This window comes from Cnephaeus nilssonii, assembly GCF_951640355.1.
Source record: "Cnephaeus nilssonii genome assembly, chromosome: 13".
Lineage (NCBI taxonomy): Eukaryota > Metazoa > Chordata > Mammalia > Chiroptera > Vespertilionidae > Cnephaeus > Cnephaeus nilssonii.
In genome coordinates, this window is record NC_137084.1 from 39,043,416 (window position 1) to 39,057,990 (window position 14,575).

Below are 14,575 nucleotides of genomic sequence, written 5' to 3' on the forward strand. Positions count from 1 at the left end.
AGGGACCTCAGGCCATGACCCTTGTCCTGGTGCTGGTCCAGGGGACCTGAGGCTACATCCCCTGCCCAGGGCTTGACAAGGGTGGGACTGGCCAGGTCTGGATCTAGCCCAGTGGGGGCAGGGGCCGGCCTGGTCTGGGTCTCACAAGATTTTGAGGCATATGTGGGTGGGCAGGGACTTGACTCTGGGTCCCTGAGCCCTGGAGTCCTCTCACAATCCCTCCTGGCTGGCCCCAGACTCTGACAGGAGAAAGGTTTTCATATACATTTTACTAATTTTCTTTCATCTCTGACACTTCTATTATAGAGAAAGAGCAAATAGAAATATTAAATTATTTCCTCTAATTAATCCCCTTTTAATATGCATGAATTTCATGCACTGGGCCCCTAGTATATATATACACTGAGTGGCCAGATTATTATGCGTTCAGAGATCATAATGGTCTGGCCACTCAGTGTATATTAAGATATATATTACATGGAACTGGCTTATGCAATTGTGGGGGTTGGCAAGGTAAATCTGAAATTCATAGGGCTGAATTCTGAATTTCAGGAAAGGTAGCCTAGAACTCTCAGGCATGAACTAAAGCTGCTTCCCAGTTGTGGAATTTCTCCTTTCTGAAAGAACCTTAGTTCTGCTGTTAAGATGATAGAATGTTGCCAAGGATAGAATCAGCCTCCTCTGGATTATCCTACCTAATAAAAGAGTAATATGCAAATTGACCATACCTTCACTACACCAAAAGCCACACCCACCAGCCACGCCCACAGCCAATCAGAGTGAGTATGCAAATAAACCCAACCAAGATGGCTACAGCCACAGAGAGCAAGGTTTCCCAGGCAAAGGAGGAAGCCAAGCTTTCCACCTGCCCTTACCGGCCTAAGCCTCCACTCAAGCTACAAAGTTTCAATTATAAAAGGTAAACAAATCCAAACAGAAATGGCGGCAGCCACGGAGCTGGAGAGAGCAGGCCAGGGTTGCCCCCAGCAATGGAGGAAGCCTAGCTTTCCACCTTCCCTGGCCAGCCTAGGCCTCCACTCTAGGCTACAAAGTTTCAATTATAGAAGGTGAATTAACCCCAACAAAAATGGCTGCCAGCCATGGAGCAAGCAGGAGGTTTGGATCCACTCCAGGCTACAAAGTTTCAACTGTAGAAGGTAAATAAATGCCAGATACCAGGGCCTCTACTTGGGTTGCCAGGGGCATGGCTGGCCTGCAAACCACCACAGGCCCCTCGCTCAGCCACCCCACGCCCCAAGGGAACCCCCACCCTGATCCGGGACACCCTTCAGGGCAAACCAGCTGGCCCCCACCTGTGTACCAGGCCTCTATCCTATCTAATAAACGAGTAATATGCAGATTGACCATCACTCCAACACACAATATGGCTGCCCCCATGTGGTCAAAGATCCTGCCCCCATGTGGACACAAGATGGCCACCACAAGATGGCCAGCAGGGGAGGGCAGTTGGGAGGCACCAGGCCTGCAAGGGAGGGCAGTTGGAGGTGATCAACCCTGCAGGGGAGGGCAGTTAGGGGTGACTAGGCCGGCAGAGGAGGGAAGTTGGGGGCAAACAGGCTGGCAGGGGAGCAGTTAGGCATCAATCAGGCTGGCAACGGAGTGGTTAGGGGGTGATCAGGCTGGCAGGCAGAAGTGGTTAGGGGCAATCAGGAAAACAGGCAGGCAAGCAGTTGGGAGCCAGATTGTGAGAGGGATGTCAGACTGCCCGGTAGGATCGGGCCTAAACAGGCAGTCTGACATCCCTCGAGTGGTCCCAGATTGGAGAGGGTGCAGGCTGGGCTGAGGGACACCTCCCCCCTCAGTGCACGAATTTTGTGCACCGGGCCTCTAGTCTAGAATAATCTCCAATACTTAATCAATTTATTACAAACTTTTATCATATTAAGAATATACCTTCACAACAACACCTAGATTAGTGTTTCATTGAAAAATTAAGGCTAAAGCCTAGTTGAGTTGATACATAAAACTGACCATCACGGGATGGAATAGATCCAGAGACATGGAAGCATGGAACAGATTGCAGAATCTCAGAGGGAAGGTGGGGGGAGGGTGGGTGGAAGGTAATCAATCAAAGAACTTGTATGCATATATGCATAACCCATGGACACAGATAATAGGGTGGTGAAGGGCTGGGGTGGGGAGTATGGGAGTGGGCTAGAGGGGGTCAATGGGGGGAAAAAGGAATATATATAATAATTTCAACAATAAAGATTAAAAAAACCCCACAAAAACACAAAACTGACCACCACAGTCCATCCCTTGACAACTTGACACTCATACACATCTCAACCATTTTTAGGTAAAAATTTCCCTTCATGTCTGTTCTGACATCTTTGTTTTAATGGGAAGTTTTAGAACTAGTCCCTCAATCCTTCTCAGGGATATCAGGCATTTTCCCATGACCCTGCTACTTTCCCCAACTCTTTCTGATATCCTTCCCTATTAGCTTGGATCCAGCCATGCTATTCCTCACTTGTTCCTGATATACAGCAATGTAAAGACTTTGAATGGTGTTTCCTGCCTGGTTTCACAGCATTGGACCAGAGACTGATTTCCTACTGATATTCTGTAGCATGAATGAGCTTGAACAATGTTATGCCAGATAAGACACTTTATGCAGGAAGCTATTAGGGCTGCATTTGCTCTCCGTAAAGTGGCCCTCCCTATTTCCACAGTTGGTGGTGTTGCCTAAGTTTGTCCTCATCTCAACTATCTTGGCTCTATGATCATGGGGCTTCATCATGCCTTACTCTTGAGCACTACTGTCAAGTCTTGATTCTCTGATCCAATGAAGAATTTAGGAAAGGACCAGGATTGTGGCTATAGTATGATCTAAAATGTTTTCTTAAATTTTTCTTCCTGCTTGGAATAATCTCCTGAAAACATAAAAGAAAAGTTAAGTGTTGGTTCTGCTTCTTGATGAAAGTGAAAGTCCGCTGATTGAAAAGTAAACTAGAAAAATGGGGGGCGGGAGGAGGACAACCCAGGAGAACTCTATATTTTTTCAAATCCATACAAAATGTAAGATAGCTTCAGTAGGAACATAAGAATGGACATTTTAGACATTCAAGTGTCTTAAATGTTTACAAGAAGTTTTTTTAAGCAAATTCATTTGCTTTTTCCAAGGAGACCGTCATTTTCAGGATTGGGTGCTTTATCATCAATGTTTAATTGCTGCATTTATTGTAGACAGGAATAAACATCAATGGGCACAAAAGACCAAACCTATCTTACTGAATTCATCTTGCTGTGCCTTTCTTCAGATCAGCAGACCCAGATCATGTTGTGTGTGGTATTTCACATCTACCTGATGGCTGTGTTTGTAAATCTTCTCATCACTGTGCTAATGCACCATGATTCTCAATTTCATGCCCCATGTACGTTTTCCTTAAAAAACATATAATTTAACTCTCTCTGTTTCTCTACGGTAATTGTCCCCCAAATGCTATTCCATTTGCTGGTAATGAGAAAGAACATTTCCTTTGCTGGGTACTCAATTCAGATGACTTTTTCCCTAGTAGCTGGAGGTACAGAGAGTTCCCTCCTAGTAGTGTGGCCTATGACCATTATGTGAATGTCTGCAAGCCCCTTCACTATTCCACCCTCATGAGCCAGAGGGTTTTTCTCCAGCTGGTCATAAGGTCTTAGGCCAGTGGCTCATTTTTGTCTCTAGTAGACACAGCTTTTACTTTATGTCTCACATAATGGGAATAGAATGTAATTAATCATTATTTTTGTGAACCTCCTGCAGTCTTGAAGTTGGCTTCATTAGAAACCTACTAAGCTGAAATGGCCCTCTTTGCAATGGGTGTTGTAATCCTCCTAGGTCCCCTCTCCCGTATCCTTATCTTCTACCGGAATATTATCTCCACTGTGATTCAGATACAGTCAGGTGAGAGAAGGCTCAAGGCCTTTTCTACCTGTGGTTCTCATTTCCTTATTTACTTCTCCTAAGGCTTGACCACATTTACCTACATGCATCCAAATTCCAAGAAAATGAATGGAGGGATACAGTGGTCTGCATGTTTTATTCAGTCATAACATCCATTATGGATCCATTTATTTACAGCCTGAGGAACAGGAAGAAGCATTTTTAGAAAATAGTTGGAAGATAGAGCCTCTCAGAGACAATCCTATATAATAAAAGCCTTATATGCTAAGTGTCTGGTCGTCAGTTCAACCAATCAAAGTGTAATATGCTAAGGCTACTCAACTGCTCGCTATGATGTGAACTGACCACCAGGGGGCAGACAACTGACCAGTCGCTATGATGTACACTAACCACCAGAGGGCAGATGCTCTGACCAGTAGGTTAGCTTGCTGCTGGGGTCTGCTGATTGGGACTGAGTGAGACGGGCTGGATATGCCTTGGAGCCCTCCCACGGTCCCTCCTGGCTGGCCAACCTCCCGTGTCCCTCCCTGGCCCCAATAGTGCACTGGTGGGATCCTTCGGCCTGGCCTGTGCCTCTCACAATCCAGTCTGAGGGCCCCCTCATCCCCTGAGTGCACAAATTTCATGCATTGGGCCTCTAGTTATATTTATATTGATAGAGAATTGTAGAGATGAAGACGTTCCAAAGTGGTTTGACATCTTTAACAACTTTCTCTCTGAATTATTTCTAAGGTGATACATCAATAGGGGTCATGAAAGTACCCTGGTACATCTAAGATGTTTTTAAGTTTGATTACTGCACTTTTCTCAAATTCCTTCTTTGTAGTTGTAGCTCGCCTGTCTCAAAAAAAAAAGGTTTTTTTGATATATTATAAATCATATTTGAATAATATATAAATATTTTAAAATATTTAACAGTCTTCATTTACATTGTGTTTTATATTCATTAATTGATTTTCACCCAGAGACATTACCTTTGAGTTCTAAACTCCACATCTGCTTGTCAAACTCATCCTATGTCAATATTACCTCTAGCCATCCACAGATCTTGGAATTCTAACTGATGTCAATATGCTAGATGCTACATTTCCTATGAGAAAATATCAAAGATACCTTGAAGCTCTGATATGGAATCTTATTTTTTATTCTGTAGAGTCACAAAATACTGCTGTTGCCAATTCAGCCACACATGGGAGAGCTGTCAGCATAGACAATAATGTTTCATACATCACACACTGCTTCATTCCGAGGACAACTGAAAGCTTGAGGAAACAAGAATTGAGAAGCAACCTGCCTACATCAGAACTTTCAGGTCAGAAACTCCTGTGACATAGCTGTTTCCCCTCAGACATGTTCTCCCCTCTTCCGCAGGCTTGCTTATGCCAGTACTCATTAAGTTCTCTTTTGGGGGAAGTGAAAGAGAATGGCTGACATATGAGAAGTAAGCCCAGAAGTTGGGTGTTGTTCTGTGGGGTGAAATGGCCCCTTTGTTCTTTTCTAATTACCGATATAACCCTTTGTTACAGTAGAAGCACCACCACCAGTCACCTACCTGTAGCTTTTCACCAACATTCAGCATATATACTGCCCCTCCCCAACCCTCAACTAAAAGTCTAACTCCAGGTATTAAGTGAAACTAGCCCAATATTTTATTAGTGTTTAGAAATACTACTAATTCCAATTCCTGGTTGCAGGGCCTGTAAGCATGAAAAGAATAACTGGGACCATCATTGTCTTGCCCATTTCTGCCCACTCTTCATTTTTCCTAGCAGAAGTCTAATGACACAAACATATTCCATTATTTTGTGCTTCATTACATATATCCCCTGACTCGCCTCACCTCATCTGCCATGGAGCTTTTTGTAGGGATTCTGCCATATAAAGATAGTGATGTTTACCATAGCCAAACCCTCCTTCCCCAAAGTGAAAAGAGTATGGGAGCAATTTATTTTTTTCCTGGGAACCATCTCAACTTGAAATTCTACTCTTACTTCATGACCTTCTCTTAAGGCATCTGCAAACAGATTGTGGGTGAAGGCATGAGCCAGAGAAAATGAGAAGGTCCTGAGGAAAGTCAGGCTTGCCATGTTGACTTCTGGCTGCTGCAGCTTCAATGTCCATGGCCTGTTCTGAGGAGCTAATGCTATTAATTCTATGATGATATCCTTGCCGAACTGTATGCATCATGTATAGAATGATTCTGCATGGGAGAATAACTGTGGGCAAAACTAGATTCACTATGTACATGTGATGTGTATTGTTTTCAGATTATGTGGACTAGTATGCTACATTTATACAAGAAAAAAAAAACTGGTCATGCACTAAAGCTTCTTTAAGAAGCTATATTATAAGTAACAGCAACTTCTTTTAGACATGCTGCTGCTCATTGTCACCAGAGAGGGGCGGGCCTGTAGTGTGTGGGTTCTTCGTGCAGGAAAGATTGCACAACAGCTGTCCAGATGATTTTGAATAGATGTTTATTAAAGCTGGGGACAGTGAAACAAGGAAGGGCTTAGGATGGAAAAGCAACAGGAGAGAATCTAGGTGGGGCTGCTTTGGCTTTCTACAAATATTAAGTGAGCTAAGGCAGGGCTGTGGTTAGCTCACTGAGAAGTAAAAGTCACAGTGACAGGGGCGAGCCAAGGTGGGGCTGTGGTAACCTCATTGAAAAGTCAGAAAAAAGGGGCCTTGGAGGTTAGCCACAAGGTTCAGGAACAAGCTGCTGAGGCCTATTGCTCCCCTGGTTGCAAGTATTTTGGGGACACTTAGAGTGTAGGAGAAACTGTTTTTGTTTTTGTCTTGAGGCTTTTTTTTTTTTCTCTTTTGCAGATGGAAATCTTAGAGGAGATCTCAGGGGAGGGTTTCAGCAGAACATCCATCAGCTTTCCAGGTGCATTTTTTAATATGTTGATGTACCAAAATGAGCACATAAAGGAACAAAGGTCATTTTCTGGAAAGCTTTGCCTCTACCTTGGATTTGTTTGGTTCTAATTGTTTTGTTGTTGTTACTTATCTCCCTGACTTCATCCATCCTTCAGTTTGGCTGGCACTAATGACACTAATTGGCTCTCTGTTATCTATCTCCCTGACTAGGGTGATTTAAGGAGAAGAGGTGTAATCCATTTGCTCTCTGGTGTTCTTGGTTAAGGAAGATAAGGTCTTGTGATTCACTAGCTGGCTGGAAATTGCTTGAATTGTTTGGCCCTATTTGTCTAACCATCTGTTTTCCCTTTTCCCACTAGTCAAAAAATTTCCTAACATCTAACTATCCTGCCTCATCATGACCATCCAAACAGAAGCTCACCTTTCCACTTCCTCTTTCCTTGCATTTAAGTAACAGGGAAGTCATATCATATAATTGGAATGACCTTTGATTTATATAAAAACAATATAACTAACCTCAATCGGAAAACAGTGGAGTCAACAGAGTAAGAAAACACAGATACTGACAGATATTTGTAAATGACTGGATGCCACACTATATTAATTACTGTGCAGTAGAGGCTAGATGAATTACATCAATAGAGAAACTAACAAGCTACTGAAGTCACCATATTGTGGGAACTACCTTGTTTTCTAAAGCAAATAGTTTTCAGTTTTCAAAGGAAATAAATTTTCTTTTTTTATGCCGCATGTTGTATTACTATTACTTTGTATTAGATCTACTCATAGGACATTGATTTCAATAGCACAATTTGAGTTCATTTATTAACTAAATATTTACTGAGAACTCTTCTAGATGCTGAATATATATTGCAATGAAAGAAGTTCAAAATTCCTATCCCCATAGACTTACACTTTAGACGAAGGTGATAAATAAATAAATCACATAATATATCTGATAGTAATAAGTGCTATGAGAAAATAAAAGCAAGAAAGGGTGGTTGGCATTTTAAGCATGTGGTCCTTTCTGCAAAGTTGACATTTCAATTAAAGGAGAAATTGTTTGTTCTGTGACAAGAAAGTTGAAAAGAAAAAAACAACCAAGGAGAGATTTGGGGGAAGAGGGTCCAGGCAGAGAGAAGAGAGTCTAAATGGCTTGGATCAGAATGAGCTTTTTGAGATCAAGACAGAGAAAGGTCAGAGTGATTGGAAGCTGATGAGTGACTGGGAGAGTGGCAATGAATGAGATCACAGAAACAGGAAAAGGCCAAAGTGGGATCTTTGCATCCATTTCCTAGGACTGCCATAATAAATTATCACAAACTCTGTCGCTCAAAACAACAGAAATTCATAGTTCTAGAGGCCAAAAGTCTAACATCAAGGTATCTGTAGTCTGTGCTCTCTAAGCCTTCCTTGCACCTTCGTATTCCTTGGCTATGGCAGTACAAGTCCAATCTCCACCTCTTTCTTCACAGTGCCTTCTTTCCTCTGTCCCTGTGTCTTCCCCTCATCTTAAAAGGACATCTGTCACTGGGTTGAGGGTCCACCCTCATCCAGGATGATCTTGTCTTGATATTTCCCTTAATTACATCTCCACAGACCTTTATTCCAAATAAGGTCACATTCTGAGGTTCCAAGTGGACATATATTTTTGGATGATACAATTCAACCTAAGGCCTTGGAAATACTAAAAAGGTGATTGGTTCTATTTTATGTTCAATAGAAAGCCATCCTGATATTATACTTTTAAAAGGTCACTTTGAGTCATTGTATGGAGAATGGATAGTAGGTAGAAAAGCATGGAATCAAGAAAAGCAATCAGAAGGACTGGGTAGTAGCCCAGGGGAGAGAGATGACCATCTAAACTAGGTGTAGAAGTGGAGAAGCAGAGAAGATGGTAAGACATGTGGGTTGATAGCATGTACAAGATGAAAAAAAGAGAGAAAGAAATATTCCTGCTAAGTCTTTGACCTGAGCAATTCTGTGGATAATGGGAAAGACTCAAAAAGGGGGTAGTTTGGTGGGAAAATCAAGAATTCTCTTTTGGACTTGTTCATGTGGCCCTTAGTTCACACAACACTTAGTATTTGACTCACTACAATAAAGCCCACATTTAAACTGCCTGTGTATCTTGAACAGCATCATAGATTTCTTGCTTTGTTTGTTTGATTTTCCCCATTAGCAATTAAAGCATTTTGAGTACAATTGCAGACAAGAGTTTTGAAATCCCCTGGCTTTATCCAGACAATGCAGAATATACTGATGTCAGCTGCCTTTTGTGTTAGCATCATTATTGAAACACTATTTAAAAAAATTTTTGACAGAGTACTTGGAGACTCCAGAGATCCTTAGAATGATTTGAGAAATAGTAGTGTAATATCTGGCATCAGATAACATTCAAGTATTTTAGTTTGTGATAGAAATAAAAAAGGCCCCAGGGTATCTCTCATTGTAGAAATATTTAGAAAAAGTTAATAGCACTGATTGCTCCAGGGAATACCCTGTTAACAATGGCTCTTAGGACCTCAGGTTTAAAGACTTCTTTCTAGGAAAATCCTCCAGCCTGGTTCCTTGGTGAGTTGGGGATTTTAATAAAATGGTGCTCCTTGGCTTGGGATAAAATAAGACTCAACCCAGATGATGTCCCAACCATCAGTTTATTTGTTAAACTGCAGTAGAGTTTGCCTATTAGGATATGAATAAGCAAACTGCAGAAACCACACCTTCCTTCATCCATTAACTTACCTCTTCATCACTGACCCCATTGTCCTGTGTTTGTCTCCTGCCAGCCCACCAGGTGAGTGGGTAGGATGATTAGGGGGGGATTAATCTTTTGAGAGAGTCGGAAATCTTGATTCTGTTCATTTGGAGTAGGCTTTGCCTTTCATTTTCCATTTGGCTTCTACAGAGAAAATGTGTGTGTGTTTTTGTTTTTGTTGCTTCTGAGGTAATAGCCTCATGAATCCTGTTCTGCGGTTCCTCTGGGGAGGAGTAAGCTATTGATCAGGGATAGTAGAGTACCTGCAAGGACTCTGGACAACTACTGCCTTTTCTTTTGCATTAAAAACTAATCTGCCAGATTCTCTTCTGCCTCTTGCTGTCTCAAATGCTCTCCATTCAGGGATTTCTTCCTCATTCCTTTTAGTCACTTGGGTTTGGACACAGAAAATAGGCTGGAATGGATAAAACCTGAACTTTCTGCCCCAGGGTTCACAGAGGATCTTCTTGTGGTCAGACATCCCTGGATGGCCACACAAGGCTGTGTGAGCATGCTAACCTGTGTGTGCAGGCATGCCCAGATCCTGGTATCTGCCCCTTGTCACACTGAACTCACCCTTCTTCATTTGGATGCCACTGATAGTCAGATCATTCACTCTCTTTAACCTGGTGATTGATACTGGGATTTGTTTGTTAGTTTGTAAGAGATCACTTATTTGGTAAATCACAGAGGTAGAAAAAGTAATTTCCAGAAGAAATGGGCTTAGGAAACAAGCTATAGAAGTAAAGGAAGGGCCCTTGAGCTTGGGAGTGAGGAAGGTAATGGTAATGTGCCTGGGGCAGGGAGGTGGAAGGGGAAGGAGAAGGGAGGGGAAAGGTATGAGCATGCTCCCAGGAGTGAGAGCACCTACAAATAAAGTCTCAATCCTGGGATTTTCTAAAACAAGATCCTTCCAACCTCAGATCAGAATTCATCTCTCAATAGCCAGCACAGTACCCTTTTCTCACTTACATTTCTCTTGAGAGAGTGAATGTGTTGATGTGAAGTGTTGGCATGAGTCTATTTATTCAACTCACTTGGAAACCCCTTCTATGTATCAGGTGATATTGCTATACCAGACACTAGAGGTAAGTGATATACAATTTACTGCCTGAAGAAGCAATTCAGTCCAGGGAGACAAATATTTAATCCCATATTTAATTACCTATCACATTTGGTCTTCACATTGAATTTTCCTAGCAACACAGTGCTAGTACCCAAGAATGAACAAAGAGCAAAAGAACGCAAAGGGTAAAAATAGTGAGAATAAGCATTTTCCTAAGCCAAACCCAGCAGCCATGTATTACCATGCTTTGTCCTTAACAACTATTTTCCTAATCTTGCAGTAACTTCTAGATCATGATCTCATTATCATATGAAATATTATATAATATTATGAGCTAGCCTTTACTGTCCTAAATTCTTTAAGTGCATTAACATTTTAGTTAATCTCTAGATAAACACTATAGGACATGTATTACTTATGTCACCATTTTACAGATGAGGAAAGCTAGCCACAGAAAAGCTAAGTAATTTGCTGTTGGTTGCCCATTGATTAGAAACCAGGATTCAAGACCTTCAGTTTAGCTGCAGAGTTCCAATCAGTGAGCTATGTATGCTCTCTCCTTACAAATGAGGCAGTCCATGCTCAGTGGACTCTCACTACAGGAGAAGTGTCTCTGGAAATACACAGACACTCCAAATACACATGTACACATAAACACACACCCATTCACACTCCATTTAAAAGACTACAGTAACAAATCACACATAGAGTCTGATGGTTAGCTTTTCACTTACTAACCTGTCATCAAACTTGCTAAGTCATCAAACTTGGGTGAATAGCATTTTAAGTTTCACCTAAAAGGCAAATAAATCTCACTTGTTGTTTTAATGTGCATGTTTTTGTTTCGTGTTTATTATTCAGTTTTACTTTTTTTTCCTTTTACTTATTTTTGTGTGAATTGGATACTTAAATCCTTTGCCCACTTTTTGGAATGTGTTATATGTCTTTCATTATTTATTTTAAGAGGTCTTTATATGTTACGAATAACTTTTTTTCCCGTTAGATATTTTCTTAGATTTATTTTTTTTTAATTTTGTTTATGGTGGTATTCACTAAATAGAAGTCTTATTTTTTATTTGTCAATTACTTCATCTTACACCAGATCACATTTCTTATCGGTTTTCATAGGCTTGAAATTGGCTCTTTTTAATTTTTAAAAAGATATACAACCAGATTGTCTTCAAATAATCTTTATCACCTTTCTTAATATTTGTTTTTTTTCTATTCTGATGGGACAAGACCCCTCAAAAAAGTTTTAAAATATCTGTTAAAATATGCCTGACTGTTATTTTTATGCCTACAGCGAGCTCTGTCATAGCAGATTAGCTTGAAAACCCTTAAAATTGAGAACGTCTGTGGGCTTGTCTTCAAGGAGTGAGGGTATAGAGAATTAGGTGAAAGTTTAACCTCCTCTACAACCAGTTTTTGAATAAGAAAGAAAAAGAATTGCAGGATACAGAACAGGTGAGGAAGGCTTAGAGGAAACAGTTTGAAAATTTCTCCAAGTCTTTGTTTCATCATCTGTATACTGTGAGTAATAATAACTACCTCATATGAACTTAAAGAGGATGTAAAATAAAAAGTAAAGAATGTAAAATAAATATTAATAATTATTGGCACAAGAAAAGTGTCCAATACATGATATTTAGTACTATTATTGCCAAGGGCCTTATACAAGTGTGAAGAACAGGGCATATTTAAAAGAAGGGCATATTTAAAGGATGCTACTAAATGCAATGACCAATGAAGCAGTTGTTTTTATTGATGTTTCTCAGCACCCTCTTCACATTGAAAACAAATGACAGAATAATTTGGTTAAGGACCAATATTATAGACTACTATAACTTCCTTTAAATTCTCATTCCTTGCTCAGAGTATTTCTGTAGAATTATTTTGTAAATATGATGAAAAAAATCAGCCTTCATAAATGCTATCAGACAGTTTAATGCACAAAAATCTCACTGGCTTAAAGCAACATCAATTTGTGTGATTCTCAAATCTACATGAAAGGAAGGAGGCACTGTGAACGCAATATAGTCTTCTCAGGACTATGTGTAGTCCAGCCAAGGTTTGGTCCTATAGCATATGCAGGATAATTTAGCCCCTCTGGTGCTAATAAAAAATTCAGGAAGAGAGAAAATAAAAATTATATTTCAATTGTCAGAACTACTGAGAAAAAAGAGAACTCTGTTTTCTAACATATGGTAGCTGTTAAAATTGAAGACCAATAGCCTAGTTTTACATACTGTTTATAAAATACCTAAGTTACACAGATTTTTAAAAAATAACTGAAATGTTTCTTTTCTCGGTGCTTCCTATAAACAGTAATATAAATATTCATGGGAGAAGAAAACCAAACCTATGTGACTGAATTTATCTTCCTGGGCCTTTCACAGGATCCACAGACACAAGTCCTACTCTTCTTCCTTTTTCTGATCATCTACCTGCTGACTGTGCTGGGAAACCTGCTCATCATTGTGCTCACTCACCTGGACTCCAGACTCCACACACCCATGTACTTTTTCCTTAGAAACTTGTCTTTTGCTGATCTCTGTTTTTCCACTACTACAGTCCCCCAGGTGCTAATCCACTTCCTGGTAAAGAGGAAAACCATTTCCTTTGTTGGGTGCTCAACACAAATAGCTGTTTTACTTCTGGTTGGGTGTACAGAGTGTGCTCTGCTGGCAGTGATGTCCTATGACCGGTATGTGGCTGTCTGCAAGCCCCTGCACTACTCCACCATCATGACACATTGGGTATGTGTCCAGCTGGCTACAGGGTCCTGGGCCAGTGGAGCATTTGTGTCTCTGGTGGACACCACATTCACATTGCGTCTTCCCTACCGAGGGAACAATATCATTAACCATTTTTTTTGTGAGCCTCCTGCACTCCTAAAGCTTGCTTCAGCAGATACCTACAGCACAGAAATGGCCATCTTTGCAATGGGTGTGGTCATCCTCCTAGCTCCTGTCTCTCTGATCCTTGTCTCCTACTGGAATATTATCTCCACTGTGGTCCAGATGCAGTCTGGGGAGGGGAGGCTCAAGGCTTTCTCTACCTGTGGCTCCCATCTCATTGTTGTTGTCCTATTCTATGGCTCAGCAATATTTGCCTATATGAGGCCAAACTCCAAGATAATGAATGACAGGGATAAAATGATCTCTGTCTTCTATTCTGCAGTGACACCCATGCTGAACCCCATCATTTACAGTCTGAGGAACAAGGATGTCAAAGGGGCTCTCAGGAGAGTGACTGCAAAATAGTCTTTTTGAAGGTGGGGATCTCTGGTTCTGATAACAATTTTAGAAATATGGAGAAAAATGATTTTGTTGTGAACTTGTCCCATTTCATTCCATCCCTCCCCTTTTTTCTTTCTTCTCCTATCTCTTCTTAGATAAATTCAACAAATTAGCTATTCAAAACAAGGTGTCTTGATAGACATAGGAAAGAAATATAAAAAGGGAAAAAAAGGAGGGGAAGGAAGGAAGGAAAGGAGATAAAAACAAAGGAAGGAAGGATGGAAGGAAATAAAATGCAGATAAGCAAACAGTCACTACTCTCCAAGCCCATATAAGCTAATAAGCAAATTAAAACAAGTAGACATACAACTATATATAAAAACAAAGAACCAAATAAACAAATAAAAGTATCACAAATATGATAATGCATTTCTGGCAAATGGAGTCATTTCCTGCATTCTTGCATGAACTCATGAAACATATTTTGAATGCTTATTATATATCCCAGGTATATTTCTAGAAACTTGAAACATGAATTAAAAAGTCTTCATGGTATTATGTTTCTAACATGTTATTATATTTCAGAAATTTAATAATTTATGAAATTTTAAATAAAACACATTTAAGGAATAACAAATGGTAGAATTGTTCTAAGAGTATGCATAACATTAGGAAAATTGTGAAATACAAGCTGAAAAGGGTCCAATCAAGATGGC

The 14,575-nt window shown here is 40.5% G+C and overlaps 1 protein-coding gene across 1 annotated transcript; it reads left to right on the forward strand.

Annotated features, from left to right (window-relative positions):
- Nucleotides 1-12,959: 12,959 nt before the first annotated feature.
- LOC307109056 (olfactory receptor 2D3-like) lies at nucleotides 12,960-13,883 on the forward strand (the record flags this gene model as incomplete). Its single annotated transcript, XM_079787569.1, has 1 exon — nucleotides 12,960-13,883. One exon carries the CDS (start codon nucleotides 12,960-12,962, stop codon nucleotides 13,881-13,883), a length of 924 nt encoding a protein of 307 aa, XP_079643695.1.
- Nucleotides 13,884-14,575: the final 692 nt, after the last annotated feature.